The following is a 16,123-nucleotide window of genomic DNA, read 5'->3' as shown; positions in this document are numbered from 1 at the left end:
CATATGCTTATGGGTTCAATCAGCATCCTGCAAGTTCAGATTTACAGCATGATTGAAAAAAAAAGGCAATGTGTTCTCTCTTTAGCGGAGACCGCATTCACGGTAAAATCTGAAATGACCTTTACATTTCTAAAAATCAGGGAATCTGTAACGTTTAAACTATAAAGACTGAATAGAGCATTAAAATGGGACCTTGATGGATAGATGCCTAAATGACCAATATTCATTCTGATGAATTGCGTGCATACACTGATGACCAGGAAGGTTCTGACCTGAAAACATAACAGTATGTTAACAATGGAATGGGAATTACCAGCAGTGTAGTTATGAGCGTAATGATGATTCACACAAGTGAGACTCCATGTGCCCCAAAACACAGTCAAATACTCCCAAATCCTTCTCGTGAAATCTGTGTCCCTAGCTCAACCTCGACATGCTGGCCCCTAACACAGTGCAAAGTGTGTTGACAACAAAGTGTGTTGTTAAACCCCATCTGTGACTCTGACTACCTGGGTCGTATTCATTAGTGCATAACGTAGGCAAAACTGTTTTGCAACGGAAATCAAAAACAAGTGTTTCCTATTGGAGAATGTCTGGTACAGTAGTCGCTGATACAGTCTGCGTGCACGGTGCTTACAGAGACTGGGGGAAGGGAGTGAAGGAGGGATTATGAAGACAGTCAAGGCACAAGTGAATGAGCAGAAAACAGTGGGTGAGGGTGCAGACATTCAAGGGTTCTCGTTACCTGGCTTTTGTCATCCCCTCAATTCTGCACTAGGAACAGAGAGAGCGTGCAAGAGGGACAGAACAAAGGAGGTTAGCACAACTGGATGAACGAGAGAGAACAGTGCAGAGGAGAGCGCTGAAGCAAGAGTGCGTAGAGTAATTTGAGAAAATTGATAAAGTATCAGAATACTACTCAATTATAAGGGCAAAACGATCAACTTCACAATATCACGTTTCTAAACTATTTAAAAACCATGTCTACAACAGATAGTCCACTGAAATATACTGTGCTGTGAAAAGACAGTACAACTTACCACAAACTAATTACAGACAGTAACACAAGAGAGCCTCTGTGTTCAGTGAAAGGGTAGCAGCTGAAGCTGAGTTTAAAGATTGAAGAGAAAAGTTGAGAAATATTCTCTGACGAGTAATAGAATAGAAATACATTGTGCTAAATGTATGGTGAACATCCTTCATTGTAACGTCGCCATAAATCTGAGACCCAAAGGAAGAAACAACCTCCCCCCCAAAAATGATCCAACTTGTGATTTCCTTTGATGTAATGCACTGAGTGGGAGATACTAAGTCTGGGTGAGAGGACAGCTTGTGTTCATCATGGTTTGGACAAGGAGGGGTGGAGGGCTCCCCCGGGTCAAGTCATATGATGGTTTGGCTCTTTCACTTTTGGGGGAGATGTTTTATGTTCATTGTTACCAAGGGGTTGAGTTCTAGAGTGATATGGGGCCTTTCTGCAGTCAAACAAGTTGGTTTACATTCCATAGAATAGTGAATTTCGCATTATTTGTTGTCATTTTTTTTACTTGCTGTACTTTTATCTGTTGGGCACAGAGTGATGAAATATTTTTCTTACAACTCATTACTAGTTTGCTACACATTATTACAATTATGCACTGCCTTTTAGTACCGTTGAGCTTATCAATTCTAGTAACGATGGTTATTTAGTGGGAATTTATGTGCTAATGAGCTAAAGTATAATTTGATTGGTGAGGGGATCAGCGTTCTTTAACTCTGACTCTACGAGGTCTGGAGCCTGCTGGTTTTCTGTTCTACCTGACAAATAATTGCATCCAGCCTGTGTCCCAGGTCTAAATCAGCCCTGTTCACACCTTGGTTAGAGGGGAACAATGGAGAGGAAAGGCTGTGGAACTGAGGTCCAGAGTTGGTCTAGACAAAAGGGTGACTGAGTGGTGAGGGAACCAGGGGTCTAGAACACTAAAGGTTCCTTTTGATTGGTGGAAGAACCGGAGGTCTAGACAAAGGCTGATTTTGATTAGTGAGGGGACCTGGGTGTCAAGACTACAGTATAAACCCATAGACATCGGCTCTCTGAAGGATGGGTCCTCTGGGGGGACTGCCCACAGCACATGGCTTACAACTAGGGGATCAGCACTGCACAATGGGCTCTCTATGGCAGCTGTAAGGGACTGCTATGGGTGCTTCTAAGACACCTCTATGGGTACTACTGTGGACAATGCAATTGCAGCTCCACCTTACTGGCAAAGAACATAGGGGAATTACTGCGCAGCTCGTCCATCTTCTGAGCAAAGAGGAGGTTCATCTCAAGCTGCAGGGTGCCCACGGCACGCCTGCCGCTGTCAAGGACCCCTCGCGGAGGCAGCATAGGGGCCAGCTCGAGGCTCCCCAGGCTCTCACAGCTGCTGCGACTGTCACAGAGCAACAAGCTCTGATGGTAGTTGATGGTAGTGCCAGGGTAGTTGGTAGTTGCTGATGGTAGTGCCAGGGGCCGGACCGCAAGCACTGCCGTAGTTGGGCAGCGGGGCGCTGCTCCGGCAGTCGGGGGTGAGCGTCGCAAGCGGGGAGATAGGAGATAGGAGGGGAGGGGAAGCGCCGGTGGGGCATGATGCAGGAGCAGGCCTTCCTCTCAGCGGGGTCAGGGTGCGCCTCAGTGGGACAGGTGTCCAGAGTTTGATGGGCTCTGGCCCAAGACCTGGGAAAGGAGATAGGTCGGAAGAACGCCTGGGGCTGGAACAGGGGCAGGGCCTCCACTGTAGGCTTGGACTGGGCCAGGGACTTATCAGGCTGGGCTGCGACCAGGGCATTGGCTCGGGTTGAACCTGCCTGAAGGGAATGGGACAGCGGAAGGCTCTCTCAGGCATCTCTGTCCACGCCTTGGTCCTCTCTCCCCAATTCTCCTCATCCTTGAACTCCATCTCCTCTGGGCTTTCCTTGGAGCTAATTACACAGATCATGCAGTTGGAGGACACCCCCATCCTGCCACTGCTGTTGAGGGCCACACGGGCAAACACTCCATGTTTGTCATTCAGGGAGTCATGGCAGTGCAGCCGATTGACCTGCTTTAGGGGCTCGCTCACAGAATATCGGAGGAAGAGAGGTGAGCCCTTACCTTTGCCCTCGTCGGGGTGGAAAGCCTCGTTGGTGCCGTGGTGCCTGTTGGTGCCTTGGCATGATGCGGCGGGGGCAACGGCGCCCATGGTATCCCAGGTGCCCTGGTGGAGCAGCGGGGGCTGGGAGGAAGCAATGAGGTGGCTGTCCTCTAACTCCCGGTCCTCGCTGGTGCCTTCTGAGCGGTAGTCTTTGGTGTTGATGGCGATCTCGGGGAAACCCTTCTTGACCTTGGGCAGGACCTTGGTGGGCGCGCTGGCCGTGCGGCGCAGCAGGTGGGCGCCGAACGTGTGCTTATGGCTAAGCTGTGCAGCAGCATGGCTGTCGAGAGAAGCCTGCTTTGGGTTTCTGTGAAACAGCCCTTTGATGCCGCTGGTCACCTTGCCCTGAGAACAAGAGATGAGACAAACTAACATCATGAACTGGTTCACGATAAGCATTTAACTGAACATACAGTACTGACATACGGGGGGGGAGGTCACCGTGTACAGAGTGTAGGGGGGGGGGAGGTCACCGTGTACAGAGTGTAGGGGGGGGGAGGTCACCGTGTACAGAGTGAGGGGGGGGAGGTCACCGTGTACAGAGTGAGGGGGGGGGAGGTCACCGTGTACAGAGTGAGGGGGGGAGGTCACCGTGTACAGAGTGAGGGGGGGAGGTCACCGTGTACAGAGTGAGGGGGGGAGGTCACCGTGTACAGAGTGAGGGGGGGAGGTCACCGTGTACAGAGTGAGGGGGGGAGGTCACCGTGTACAGAGTGAGGGGGGGAGGTCACCGTGTACAGAGTGAGGGGGGGAGGTCACCGTGTACAGAGTGAGGGGGGGAGGTCACCGTGTACAGAGTGAGGGGGGAGGTCACCGTGTACAGAGTGAGGGGGGAGGTCACCGTGTACAGAGTGAGGGGGGAGGTCACCGTGTACAGAGTGAGGGGGGAGGTCACCGTGTACAGAGTGAGGGGGGGGGGTCACCGTGTACAGAGTGAGGGGGGGAGGTCACCGTGTACAGAGTGAGGGGGGGAGGTCACCGTGTACAGAGTGGGGAGGTCACCGTGTACAGAGTGAGGGGGGGAGGGCACCGTGTACAGAGTGAGGGGGGGGAGGTCACCGTGTACAGAGTGAGGGGGGGAAAGGTCACCGTGTACAGAGTGAGGGGGGGGGAGGTCACCGTGTACAGAGTGAGGGGGGGGAGGTCACCGTGTACAGAGTGAGGGGGGGAGGTCACCGTGTACAGAGTGAGGGGGGGAGGCCACCGTGTACAGAGTGAGGGGGGGAGGTCACCGTGTACAGAGTGAGGGGGGGAGGTCACCGTGTACAGAGTGAGGGGGGGAGGTCACCGTGTACAGAGTGAGGGGGGGAGGTCACCGTGTACAGAGTGAGGGGGGGGAGGTCACCGTGTACAGAGTGGGGGGGAGAGGTCACCGTGTACAGAGTGGGGGGAGATCACCATGTACAATGTGTGGGGAGGTCACCATGTACAATGTGGGGGGAGGTCACCATGTACAATGTGGGGGGAGGTCACCATGTACAATGTGGGGGGAGGTCACCATGTACAATGTGTGGGGAGGTCACCATGTACAATGTGGGGGGAGGTCACCATGTACAATGTGGGGGGAGGTCACCATGTACAATGTGGGGGGAGGTCACCATGTACATAGTGGGGGGAGGTCACCATGTACATAGTGGGGGGAGGTCACCATGTACATAGTGGGGGATGTAGAGATGGAGATCACAATTTGACATTCACCGATCGAATTAACACTGCTGTAACACTCTTTGCACTGAGACAACCATTATGACTGGTGTGTGTGTGTCTGTTCATTTCAAAATGCTTGCCTTTCAGCACATGATGTGCAGCAACCCAATGTCATCAAGTAGATCCAAGTGGAATTACACCAAGACTGAGTGCCCAAGGCATTACAGTACAAATGATGCCAACCGACTAATACCACAAACACGGAGTTTTGCACCCCGATCCCCAACACGCCCTCCTGCAAGATCCGAGCAAGTCTGACAGAGTTCATGCTTTATGACGTTAACACATTTATTTTTTTCTTCATTCAAGTGGCTTACACAGTAGGAACTGTATACCCCTGCAGTGCTCCTTGCTGGGAATCTCCTGAGTATGGATAAAATACCCCTAGTCCCCTGTGTTTGTGTCCCGCTCTCTCCCCCACCTCTCCCTCCCTCCGGCGCATGTTAGTGACATTGGATCTACTTTGGGTCGGTGGAGGATACTGACGAGTCAAGCTGTCACAATCATGTTCGCAACTCATGTTCGGCATGAGTTAGCCTCTACGGGTGGACGTTATTGCCTTGCGGGTGCAGATGGGCGAAATTATTGGGGTGGCAGGGAAGGAGCATGTGGCACATGCAGGGTGCTGACTGGATTTCACTACACCTGGGTTCAGAGTGGCGCCTTCAGGACTCCTAACAATTTTCTGCCTCTAAAAGCAGCGTTTGGACAAAGAAGGTTCAACTGAAATCACAGAAAGGACAGAAAGAAAGAGAGAGTGTGAGAGGGGGAAGGGACAGGGAGCGAGAGAGGGGAAGGGAGAGCGAGACAGAAGGGAGAGCAAGAGGGGGGCGAGAGCGGGAAGAGGGAGCGAGAGCGAGAAGAGGGAGCGAGAAGAGGGAGCGAGAAGAGGGAGCGAGAAGGGAGGGAGCGAGAGAGGGAAGGGAGGGAGCGAGAGAAGGGAGAGAGCGAGAGAAGGGAGAGAGCGAGAGAAGGGAGAGAGCGAGAGAAGGGAGAGAGCGAGAGAAGGGAGGGAGCGAGAGAGAGAAGGGAGAGCGAGAGAGGGAGAGCGAGAGAGGGAGAGAGCGAGAGAGGGAAGGGAGAGAGCGAGAGAGAGGGAAGGGAGAGAGCGAGAGAGGGAAGGGAGGGAGCGAGAGAGGGAAGGGAGGGAGCGAGAGAGGGAAGGGAGGGAGCGAGAGGAGGAGCGAGAGAGGGAAGGGAGGGAGCGAGAGAGGGAAGGGAGGGAGCGAGAGAGGGAAGGGAGGGAGCGAGAGAGGGAAGGGAGAGAGCGAGAGAGAGGGAAGGGAGAAAGCGAGAGAGAGGGAAGGGAGAGAGCGAGAGAAGGGAGAGAGCGAGAGAAGGGAGAGAGCGAGAGAAGGGAGAGAGAGAGAGGAAGGGAGAGAGAGAGAGGGAGAGAGCGAGAGAGGGAAGGGAGAGAGCGAGAGAGAGGGAAGGGAGAGAGCGAGAGAGAGGGAAGGGAGAGAGCGAGAGAGAGGGAAGGGAGGGAGCGAGAGAGGGAAGGGAGGGAGCGAGAGAGGGAAGGGAGGGAGCGAGAGAGGGAAGGGGAGGGAGCGAGAGAGGGAAGGGAGGGAGCGAGAGAAGGGAGAGCGAGAGAGAGAAGGGAGAGAGCGAGAGAAGGGAGGGAGAGAGCGAGAGAAGGGAGGGAGAGAGCGAGAGAGGGAAGGGAGAGAGCGAGAGAGGGAGAGAGCGAGAGAGGGAGAGAGCGAGAGCGGGAAGGGAGAGAGCGAGAGAAGGGAGGGAGAGAGCGAGAGAAGGGAGGGAGAGAGCGAGAGAGGGAAGGGAGAGAGCGAGAGAGGGGAGAGAGCGAGAGAGGGAGAGAGCGAGAGCGGGAAGGGAGAGAGCGAGAGAGAGGGAAGGGAGAGAGCGAGAGAGAGGGAAGGGAGAGAGCGAGAGAGAGGGAAGGGAGAGAGCGAGAGAGAAGGGAAGGGAGAGAGCGAGAGAGAGGGAAGGAGGGAGCGAGAGAGGGAAGGGGGAGGGGGAGCGAGAGAGGGAAGGGAGGGAGCGAGAGAGGGAAGGGAGGGAGCGAGAGAGGGAAGGGAGGGAGCGAGAGAGGGGAAGGGAGGGAGAGAGAGAGGGAAGGAGAGAGCGAGAGAAGGGAGAGAGCGAGAGAAGGGAGAGAGCGAGAGAAGGGAGAGAGCGAGAGAAGGGAGAGAGCGAGAGAAGGGAGAGGAGAGAGCGAGAGAAGGGAGAGAGCGAGAGAAGGGAGAGAGCGAGAGAAGGGAGAGAGCGAGAGAAGGGAGAGAGCGAGAGAAGGGAGAGAGCGAGAGAAGGGAGAGAGCGAGAGAAGGGAGAGAGCGAGAGAAGGGAGAGAGCGAGAGAAGGGAGAGAGCGAGAGAGGGGAGAGAGCGAGAGAGGGGAGAGAGCGAGAGAGGGGAGAGAGCGAGAGAGGGGAGAGAGCGAGAGAGGGGAGAGAGCGAGAGAGGGGAGAGAGCGAGAGAGGGGAGAGAGCGAGAGAAGGGAGAGAGCGAGAGAAGGGAGAGAGCGAGAGAAGGGAGAGCGAGAGAAGGGAGAGAGCGAGAGAGGGGAGAGAGCGAGAGAGGGGAGAGCGAGAGAAGGGAGTGTGGGAATTGAGGGAGAGTACAGCAAATAGATGAACATACAGTCAGAGCAGACAAAGAGGAGATCTGGAAACAGGACGAGATATGAACAACAGTGTGGTCATTACAGTATGTGTTGATGACAGAGACAATAGAATGCAGTATAGAAATAAAAGAATGACAAGTTCACTAGGAGATAGGCATAGTTAGACTATGGAAAGATGGTTTCAGTTCTCTAGTAGATAGTCAGACTATCGAAGATGGTTTCAGTTCTCTAGTAAACTAAAAACTAAAAAAGAAACGTCCCTTTTACAGGACCCTGTCTTTCAAAGAATTTGTAAAAATCCAAATAACTTCACAGATCTTCATTGTGAAGAGTTTAAAAACACTGTTTCCCATGCTTGTTCAATGAACCAAACAATTACTGAACATGCACCCGTGGAATGGTCGTTAATTAGACACTAACAGCTTGCAGATGGTAGGCAGTTAAAGTCACAGTTATGACAACTTAGGACACTAGAGGCCTTTCTACTGACTTTGAAAAACACCAAAAGAAAGATGCCCAAGGTTCCTGCTCATCTGCGTGAATGTGCGTTAGGCATGCTGCAAGGAGGCATGAGGACTGCAGATGTGGCCAGGGCAATAAATTGCAATGTCCATACTGTGAGATGCCTAAGACAGCGCTACAGGGAGACAGGACGGACAGCTGATCGTCCTCGCAGTGGCAGACCACGTGTAACACCTGCACAGGATCAGTACATCCGAACATCACACCTGCGGGACAGGTACAGGATGGCAACAACAACTCCCCGAGTTACACCAGGAACGCACAATCTCTCCATCAGTGCTCAGACTGTCCGCAATAGGCTGAGAGAGGCTGGACAAAGGGCTTGTAGGCCTGTTGTAAGGCAGGTCCTCGCCAGACATCACCGGCAACAATGTCGCCTATGGGCACAAACGCACTGTCGCTGGACCAGACAGGACTGGCAAAAAGTACTCTTCACAGACGAGTCGCAGTTTTGTCTCACCAGGAGGGATGGTCAGATTCGCGTTAATCGTTGAAGGAATGAGCATTACACTGAGGCCTGTACTCTGGAGCGGGATCGATTTGGAGGTGGAGGGTTCGTCATGGTCTGGGGTGGTGTGTCACAGCATCATCGGACTGTGGTTGTTGTCATTGCAGGCAATCTCAACGCTGTGCGTTACAGGGAAGACATCCTCCTCCCTCATGTGGTACCCTTCCTGCAGGCTCATCCTGACATGACCCTCCAGCATGACATTGCCACCAGCCATACTGCTTGTTCTGTGTGTGACTTCCTTTAAGACAAGAATGTCAGTGTTTGCCATGGCCAGCGAAGAGCCCAGATCTCAATCCCATTGAGCACGTCTGGGACCTGTTGGATCGGAGGGTGAGGGCTAGTGCCATTCCCCCTAGAAATGTCTGGGAACTTGCAGGTGCCTTGGTGGAAGAGAAGAACTGGCAAATCTGGTGCAGTCCATGAGGAGGAGATGCACTGCAGTACTTAATGCAGCTGGTGGCCACACCAGGTACTGACTGTTACTTTAGATTTTGACCCCCTCTTTGTTCAGGGACACATTGTCACATGTCTGTGGAACTTGTTCAGTTTATGTGTCAGTTGTTGAATCTTATTTTCATACAAATATTTACACATGTTAAGTTTTCTGAAAATGAACACAGTTGACAGTGAGAGGACGTTTCGTTTTTTGCTGAGTTTAGATAAACTATTGCAAGATGGTTTTAGTTCTCTAGTAGATAGACGATAGAATATAGTTTCAGTTCTCTAGAAGACAGACTATTGAAGATGGTTTCAGTTCTCTAGAAAACAGACTATATTATATGGTATCAGTTCTCTAGTAGAGAGACTAGAACATGGCTTCAGTTCTTTAGTAGATAGTCAGACTATTGAAAGATGGTTTCAGTTCTTTAGTAGATAGTCAGACTATTGAAATATGGTTTCAGATCTTTAGTAGATAGTCAGACTATTGAAAGATGGTTTCAGTTCTTTAGTAGATAGACTATTCAAAGATGGTTTCAGATCTTTAGTAGAGAGACTATATAATAATGGTTTCAGTTCTTTAGTAGATAGTCAGACTATTGAAGATGGTTTCAGTTCTCTAGTAAAGAGACTATTGAAGATGGTTTCAGTTCTCTAGTAGTCAATTGTTTAATTTGATTCAAAGTGCATTGATTGACTCCCGGTAAGAACACTTTAGATAAGTGCAAACTGTAGTAGAATATGCCTACAGTTTTCCAATACCTATTCAATTAACCTTTCTGGTTCAATGCAAGATGTTATGACAGTCCAACAACATTAGATTTATCCAAAGTCGACTGTTCATCAATTTAGAGCGACTTGAGTCATTAATCTGAAAATCCTATATCATAAATACAAGTTCATATCACTGCCTGGCTATAGGGAGAGTAGCATCTGGCTTGAAGAAAATATAATCACTATTGAGGCGACTGTAATCTATATCTGTCCCCATTTAAAATGTGCTAATTGTGAGAACGGTGGCGGCTGCAGCAGCTGCCACTCAACTGTAACGCACAGATGACACAGCTGGGCTGTCTGGGCCGTGGTTGGCTGCTGCTAAGGACACTTCATTACTTAATTAGGCACCTCTGAATAATTATTCTCTATTGAGCTGCTACCGGGGCAATTAGAGAGAGCTCCTAATTGAATAGATTTTTCAATTATTATATTTATTTCCCAGCTTTGGCACTCACAATCCTTCATCTGTATAATAATGGAGATTTGTTTCCTTTCAATAACCACCATCTGTTGATGACTAGTGGGAAAATTCACTTCAATTCTATCTGAAATATTGTGTTGAAAAGTATTTGGAGCGGAACTTCTTTTTTTTTTTTTTTAGAAGTCCAATGTAAAATTATTGAGAGACGCACAATTAAAAAGTGGTCCAATTAAAAAGGCCTTGTGGGTGAAATACCATCGTCACTTCCCTTCCTACCTACCTTACCAGTGATGTCATGTACAGACACATGAACAAAGATGGAGGCCGCCTCCATACCTTCTAAATACACGTGGCGATAACCTAAAAAAAAAAAGCATAAACACAAAATATGACAATGAGCCCAGCGACATGGAAAGAGAACAATGTTTCATATCTCAGGACACTATGTTTGAAGATCAATGAAACAACCATGAAGCACTACTAAAATCAGAGAAGGCCTCAAAAGTTTTCAAATAGCACAACACAATAGCACAACTGTTCCCAGTACAAATAATAAAACTATGAACAGCTATATCAACTACAGTACGAACACATACTGAACTGTTCCCAGTTCATAACATAACACTAGTACACAAACTGCTAACAGTTATATACACACAGCCTATACTAGGGTTACCCTACTGACGGCCCGGGGTCAAATTTTGACATAAAAGGTACCAGCTAATCATCTCCAAGTGATTAAACTTTGGGAAGCCTGTTCTAAAGTATCCCCACGTGTAATTGAAAGATATATTGTATATAAGCAAGGTTTGAAATTATTATGTTTTAGTCAAATATATCTGCTTGGGCTTCTTGCGGTCAATTTGTAGTCTACAAATGATTTGTAATTATGTTCCAGCCCCCTGACCAGCCGCTCAAGAAACAAAATTGTGCCGCAGCTGAATCTAGTAGGATGATCCCTGCCCTATACTAACAGGCCAGTTGAGTGTCCGGCGGCAGAACAGTAGTGGTTGGGGGTTTGCTGGATTGAAGGAAGATGTAGGTAGGTAGGTAGGTAGGTAGGTAGGTAGGTAGGTAGGTAGGTAGGTAGGTAGGCACCTGGTATCATGCTGTTGAAGGCAATGGTGCGCTGGCCAATGAAGTCCTGGCCGATGGGGTCGTGGTCCCACACCAGGAAACGTACCAGCGCCAGCTCGGGCATGTGCAGCATGAACACCAGCGTCTCCTCCCACATGGGGTTAAAGCCTGGAGAGGAGAGAGGGAGAACAGGCGAGCGAGGAAGAGAAAAAGAGACAAAGGGAGAAAGACAGATTGAGATGGGCAGTGAGTAGGAGATATGGACAGAGAGAAAGAGCGAGCAGCAGAGAGAGCGAGAAAGAGCGAGAAAGAGCGAGCAGGAGAGCGAGCGAGAAAGAGCGAGCGAGAAAGAGCGAGCAGCAGAGAGAGCGAGCAGGAGAGCGAGTGAGAAAGAGCGAGTGAGAAAGAGCGAGCGAGAAAGAGCGAGCGAGAAAGAGCGAGCGAGAAAGAGCGAGCGAGCGAGAAAGAGCGAGAGCAGGAGAGCGAGCGAGCGAGAAAGAGCGAGAGCAGGAGAGCGAGCGAGCGGGCAGGAGAGCGAGCGAGCGGGCAGGAGAGCGAGCGAGCGGGCAGGAGAGCGAGCGAGCGGGCAGGAGAGCGAGCGAGCGGGCAGGAGAGCGAGCGAGCGGGCAGGAGAGCGAGCGAACGAGCAGGAGAGCGAGAGCGAACGAGCAGGAGAGCGAGAGCGAACGAGCAGGAGAGCGAGATCGAACGAGCAGGAGAGCGAGAGCGAGCAGGAGAGCGAGCAGGAGAGCGAGAGCGAGCAGGAGAGCGAGAGCGAGCAGGAGAGCGAGAGCGAGCAGGAGAGCGAGAGCGAGCAGGAGAGCGAGAGCGAGCAGGAGAGCGAGCAGGAGAGCGAGAGCGAGCAGGAGAGCGAGCGAGCAGGAGAGCGAGCGAGCAGGAGAGCGAGCGAGCAGGAGAGCGAGCGAGCAGGAGAGCGAGCGAGCAGGAGAGCGAGCGAGCAGGAGAGTGAGTGAGCAGGAGAGCGAGCGAGCAGGAGAGCGAGCGAGAAAGAGAGAGCAGGAGAGCGAGCGAGAAAGAGAGAGCAGGAGAGCGAGAGCGAGAAAGAGAGAGCAGGAGAGCGAGCGAGCGAGCGAGCGAGAAAAAGAGAGGAGAGCGAGTGAGCGAGCGAGAAAAAGAGAGCAGGAGAGCGAGCAGGAGAGCGAGCGAGCGAGAAAGAGAGAGCAGGAGAGCGAGCGAGCGAGAAAGAGAGAGCAGGAGAGCGAGCGAGCGAGAAAAAGAGAGCAGGAGAGCGAGCGAGCGAGAAAGAGAGAGCAGGAGAGCGAGCGAGCGAGAAAGAGAGAGCAGGAGAGCGAGCGAGCGAGAAAGAGAGAGCAGGAGAGCGAGCGAGCGAGAAAGAGAGCAGGAGAGCGAGCGAGCGAGAAAGAGAGCAGGAGAGCGAGCGAGAAAGAGAGAGCAGGAGAGAGCGAGCGAGAAAGAAAGAGCAGGAGAGCGAGAAAAAGAGAGCAGGAGAGAGAGCGAGCGAGCGAGAAAAAGAGAGCAGGAGAGAGAGCGAGCGAGAAAAAGAGAGCAGGAGAGAGAGCGAGCGAGAAAAAGAGAGCAGGAGAGAGAGCGAGCGAGAAAAAGAGAGCAGGAGAGAGAGCGAGCGAGAAAAAGAGAGCAGGAGAGAGAGCGAGCGAGAAAAAGAGAGCAGGAGAGAGAGCGAGCGAGAAAAAGAGAGCAGGAGAGAGAGCGAGTGAGAAAAAGAGAGAAAGAAAGAAGAGGAGAGAGAAACAGAGAGAAAGAAAGAGTGAAACAGAGAGAGAAAGAAAGAAAGAAAGAAAGAAAGAAAGAAAGAAGAGCAGGAGAGAGGGAGAGTAGGAGGGAGGTAGGAGAAAGGGAGAGAGGAGAGAGGGAGGTAGGAGAGAGTAAGAGAAATGGAAAGTAGAGGGAGGGAAAGTAGGAGAGTGGGAGAAAGAGATACAGAGAGAGAGGAGTTAGAGAGCCGGTCTCAGCAGTCATAAATCATTCAGGTATGGTGTGTCTGCAGACCAAGTGGTGCTAGCAGTGCACTGCGCCGGTGCTAACCTCCTCAATTATACAAGACACACACAAAAATTAAACCGACGACTTAACCCAACCTATAGGACATAGTAGCCGGTGCAACACACATTTAGCCAACGTATTATTCAAACATACTCACCATTGTCATCCACCACCCTGGTCTGTTCCTTGCAGCAGTCTACTGGTAGACCAATGATCTCCACCTCCACAAAAGGGTCAATAATCTGACAAGGCAGATGGAGAGAAAAAAAGTTAGAGGCTTCAACAAACCAAGTAGTAGCACTAATAGGGACCACATGCGGCTGGTGGCACCTTACTTGGGGAGGATGGACTCATAGTAATTGGCTGGAACGGAATAAATGGAATCGAACACATCAAACATGTTTTCTATGTGGTTGATACTATTCCATTCCAGCCATTATGATGTGGTCCTCCCCTCACCTGCCTCCTGTGATGGGGACATTCCGTGTGAATTTGACCCACAAATGATTGAGGTTTTGGATATTCCTCAAAATAAATCCGTAGAAAGGTCATTTGGAGAAATCGGTATTGAATTATTTGGGGGGGATAAATAAATAAGGACCTCTCCTCGGTCCCCCAGCATAGAGTCTTTGGGCTTTGGCAGCTGTTGCCCACTGATGATCTTCAGCACCAGTTGTTTCTTCATCTGCCCTGGAAATGGATCCTCTATCATGGGGTTAAAGGCACCTACAGGAGGCAGGGAGGGACAACAAGACTTAGTCTTTCCCATGGTAGATACCTGGGTCATATTCAATATGAACAAAACTAAAGAAAAACAAAACTGAAACAGGGAGGCTGAACTTGTGAAATAAGAAACGCTCATTTTCGTTTTCTGTTGCAAAAACGTTTTGCTACGGTGTGCACAACCCTTTAGCTATGAAATCAATGTGAGGAGGCTGCTGCCCACCTTCACACATACAGGCCGGCTTCAGGATGTAGCCACAGTTGCCGTTGCTGTTGAACTTGGCTCTGTTCAGCTGGAGCACTCTCCCCTCTGACTGGTAGTTCAACGCCACTGACAACCACACAAATCAAAACATTTCCAATTAGTGAAAAAAAACAACATCAAAAAACATTTCAACTACACTTCTAAAATCAGAAAATATTTGGGCAAATGGATCAAAATTCGGAGCGAGCCATTGGAGAATTCACTGGCTAGCATGGGGCTCAATATTACCAAACATGTTAAAAGTTTAAAACTGGAAATGGATCCCCCCCCAGTACCCAGGTGGCATCCAGCATTCCAGAAGGGCTGGGGATTGAAGTTGGAAGAGTCCACACGGTAGGAGGAGGGGTAGACGCGCGAGAGCTGCCGCTGGTTGAAGTGGATGAAGGTGGCGGCTTTCTGCTGCATGATCTGGTGGGCCTTGGTCTCGCTCAGAGAAGACACCTGCCAACTGAAGCTGGCGGCTGGAAGACACACACACACACATACACGAGAGACACACACACCCTTTATTTTGGCTTTGGGGATAAAAACATATATGAATAACATGTGTTGATCTTTCATTGCAGTGACAAAATGAGACCACTGTCTGGACACTAAAGACAGATACTGCACGTTTCTCTATTCCGACTGCTGTATCTTTGGGGCCAGTGCCTGTACAATGAAGCAGGTTCAGGTAGGGAGACGGGGCCAGTGTCAGTACAATGAAGCAGGTTCAGGTAGGGAGACGGGGCCAGTGTCAGTACAATGAAGCAGGTTCAGGTAGGGAGACGGGGCCAGTGTCAGTACAATGAAGCAGGTTCAGGTAGGGAGACGGGGCCAGTGTCAGTATAATGAAGCAGGTTCAGGTAGGGAGACGGGGCCAGTGTCAGTACAATGAAGCAGGTTCAGGTAGGGAGACGGGGCCAGTGTCAGTACAATGAAGCAGGTTCAGGTAGGGAGACGGGGCCAGTGTCAGTATAATGAAGCAGGTTCAGGTAGGGAGACGGGGCCAGTGTCAGTATAATGAAGCAGGTTCAGGTAGGGAGACGGGGCCAGTGTCAGTATAATGAAGCAGGTACAGGTAGGGAGACTGGGATAGTGTCAGTATAATGAAGCAGGTTCAGGTAGGGAGACGGGGCCAGTGTCAGTATAATGAAGCAGGTACAGGTAGGGAGACTGGGATAGTGTCAGTATAATGAAGCAGGTTCAGGTTGGGAGACGGGGCCAGTGTCAGTATAGTGAAGCAGGTTCAGGTAGGGAGACGGGGCCAGTGTCAGTATAATGAAGCAGGTACAGGTAGGGAGACTGGGATAGTGTCAGTATAATGAAGCAGGTTCAGGTTGGGAGACGGGGCCAGTGTCAGTATAATGAAGCAGGTACAGGTAGGGAGACTGGGATAGTGTCAGTATAGTGAAGCAGGTTCAGGTCAGGAGACGGGGCCAGTGTCAGTATAATGAAGCAGGTTCAGGTCAGGAGATGGGGCCAGTGTCAGTATAATGAAGCAGGTTCAGGTAGGGAGACGGGGCCAGTGTCAGTATAATGAAGCAGGTTCAGGTTGGGAGACGGGGCCAGTGTCAGTATAGTGAAGCAGGTTCAGGTCAGGAGACGGGGCCAGTGTCAGTATAATGAAGCAGGTACAGGTAGGGAGACGGGGCCAGTGTCAGTATTATGGTTCAGGTACAGGTAAGGAGACGGGGCCAGTGTCAGTATAGTGAAGCAGGTTCAGGTAGGGAGACGGGGCTAGTGTCAGTATAATGAAGCAGGTTCAGGTAGGGAGACGGGGCCAGTGTCAGTATAATGAAGCAGATTCAGGTCAGGAGATGGGGCCAGTGTCAGTATAATGAAGCAGGTTCAGGTAGGGAGACGGGCCAGTGTCAGTATTATGGTGCAGGTACAGGTAGGGAGACGGGGCTAGTGTCAGTATAATGATGCAGGTTCAGGTAGGGAGATGGGCCAGTGTCAGTATAATGAAGCAGGTTCAGGTA

At 50.8% G+C, this 16,123-nt stretch overlaps 1 protein-coding gene across 4 annotated transcripts in view; it reads right to left on the bottom strand.

The window, feature by feature from the left end:
- The window catches only part of LOC115165370 (1-phosphatidylinositol 4,5-bisphosphate phosphodiesterase eta-2-like), a 72,493-nt gene that overhangs the window by 3,513 nt on the left and 52,857 nt on the right, over positions 1 to 16,123 (bottom strand). The window contains exons 15-23 of one of the 4 annotated variants that reach the window (XR_003870138.1): positions 14,435 to 14,620; positions 14,118 to 14,225; positions 13,773 to 13,897; positions 13,329 to 13,413; positions 11,210 to 11,356; positions 10,392 to 10,471; positions 3,113 to 3,497; positions 746 to 774; positions 193 to 272 (exon numbers count right to left, since the gene is read on the bottom strand). Coding sequence is in view for 3 of the 4 variants with exons in the window: in XM_029718451.1 (XP_029574311.1) it covers positions 756 to 769; positions 3,113 to 3,497; positions 10,392 to 10,471; positions 11,210 to 11,356; positions 13,329 to 13,413; positions 13,773 to 13,897; positions 14,118 to 14,225; positions 14,435 to 14,620 (1,130 nt within the window). In the remaining variant the exon portion in view is untranslated. Of the gene's footprint in view, positions 1 to 192; positions 273 to 745; positions 775 to 3,112; positions 3,498 to 10,391; positions 10,472 to 11,209; positions 11,357 to 13,328; positions 13,414 to 13,772; positions 13,898 to 14,117; positions 14,226 to 14,434; positions 14,621 to 16,123 lie in introns of those variants that run through there. The other 3 variants (XM_029718452.1, XM_029718451.1, XM_029718453.1) reach the window with 3 other exon arrangements.

Source organism: Salmo trutta, chromosome 28, assembly GCF_901001165.1.
Source record: "Salmo trutta chromosome 28, fSalTru1.1, whole genome shotgun sequence".
Taxonomy (NCBI): domain Eukaryota; kingdom Metazoa; phylum Chordata; class Actinopteri; order Salmoniformes; family Salmonidae; genus Salmo; species Salmo trutta.
This window is presented reverse-complemented; position numbering and strand designations above follow the sequence as displayed.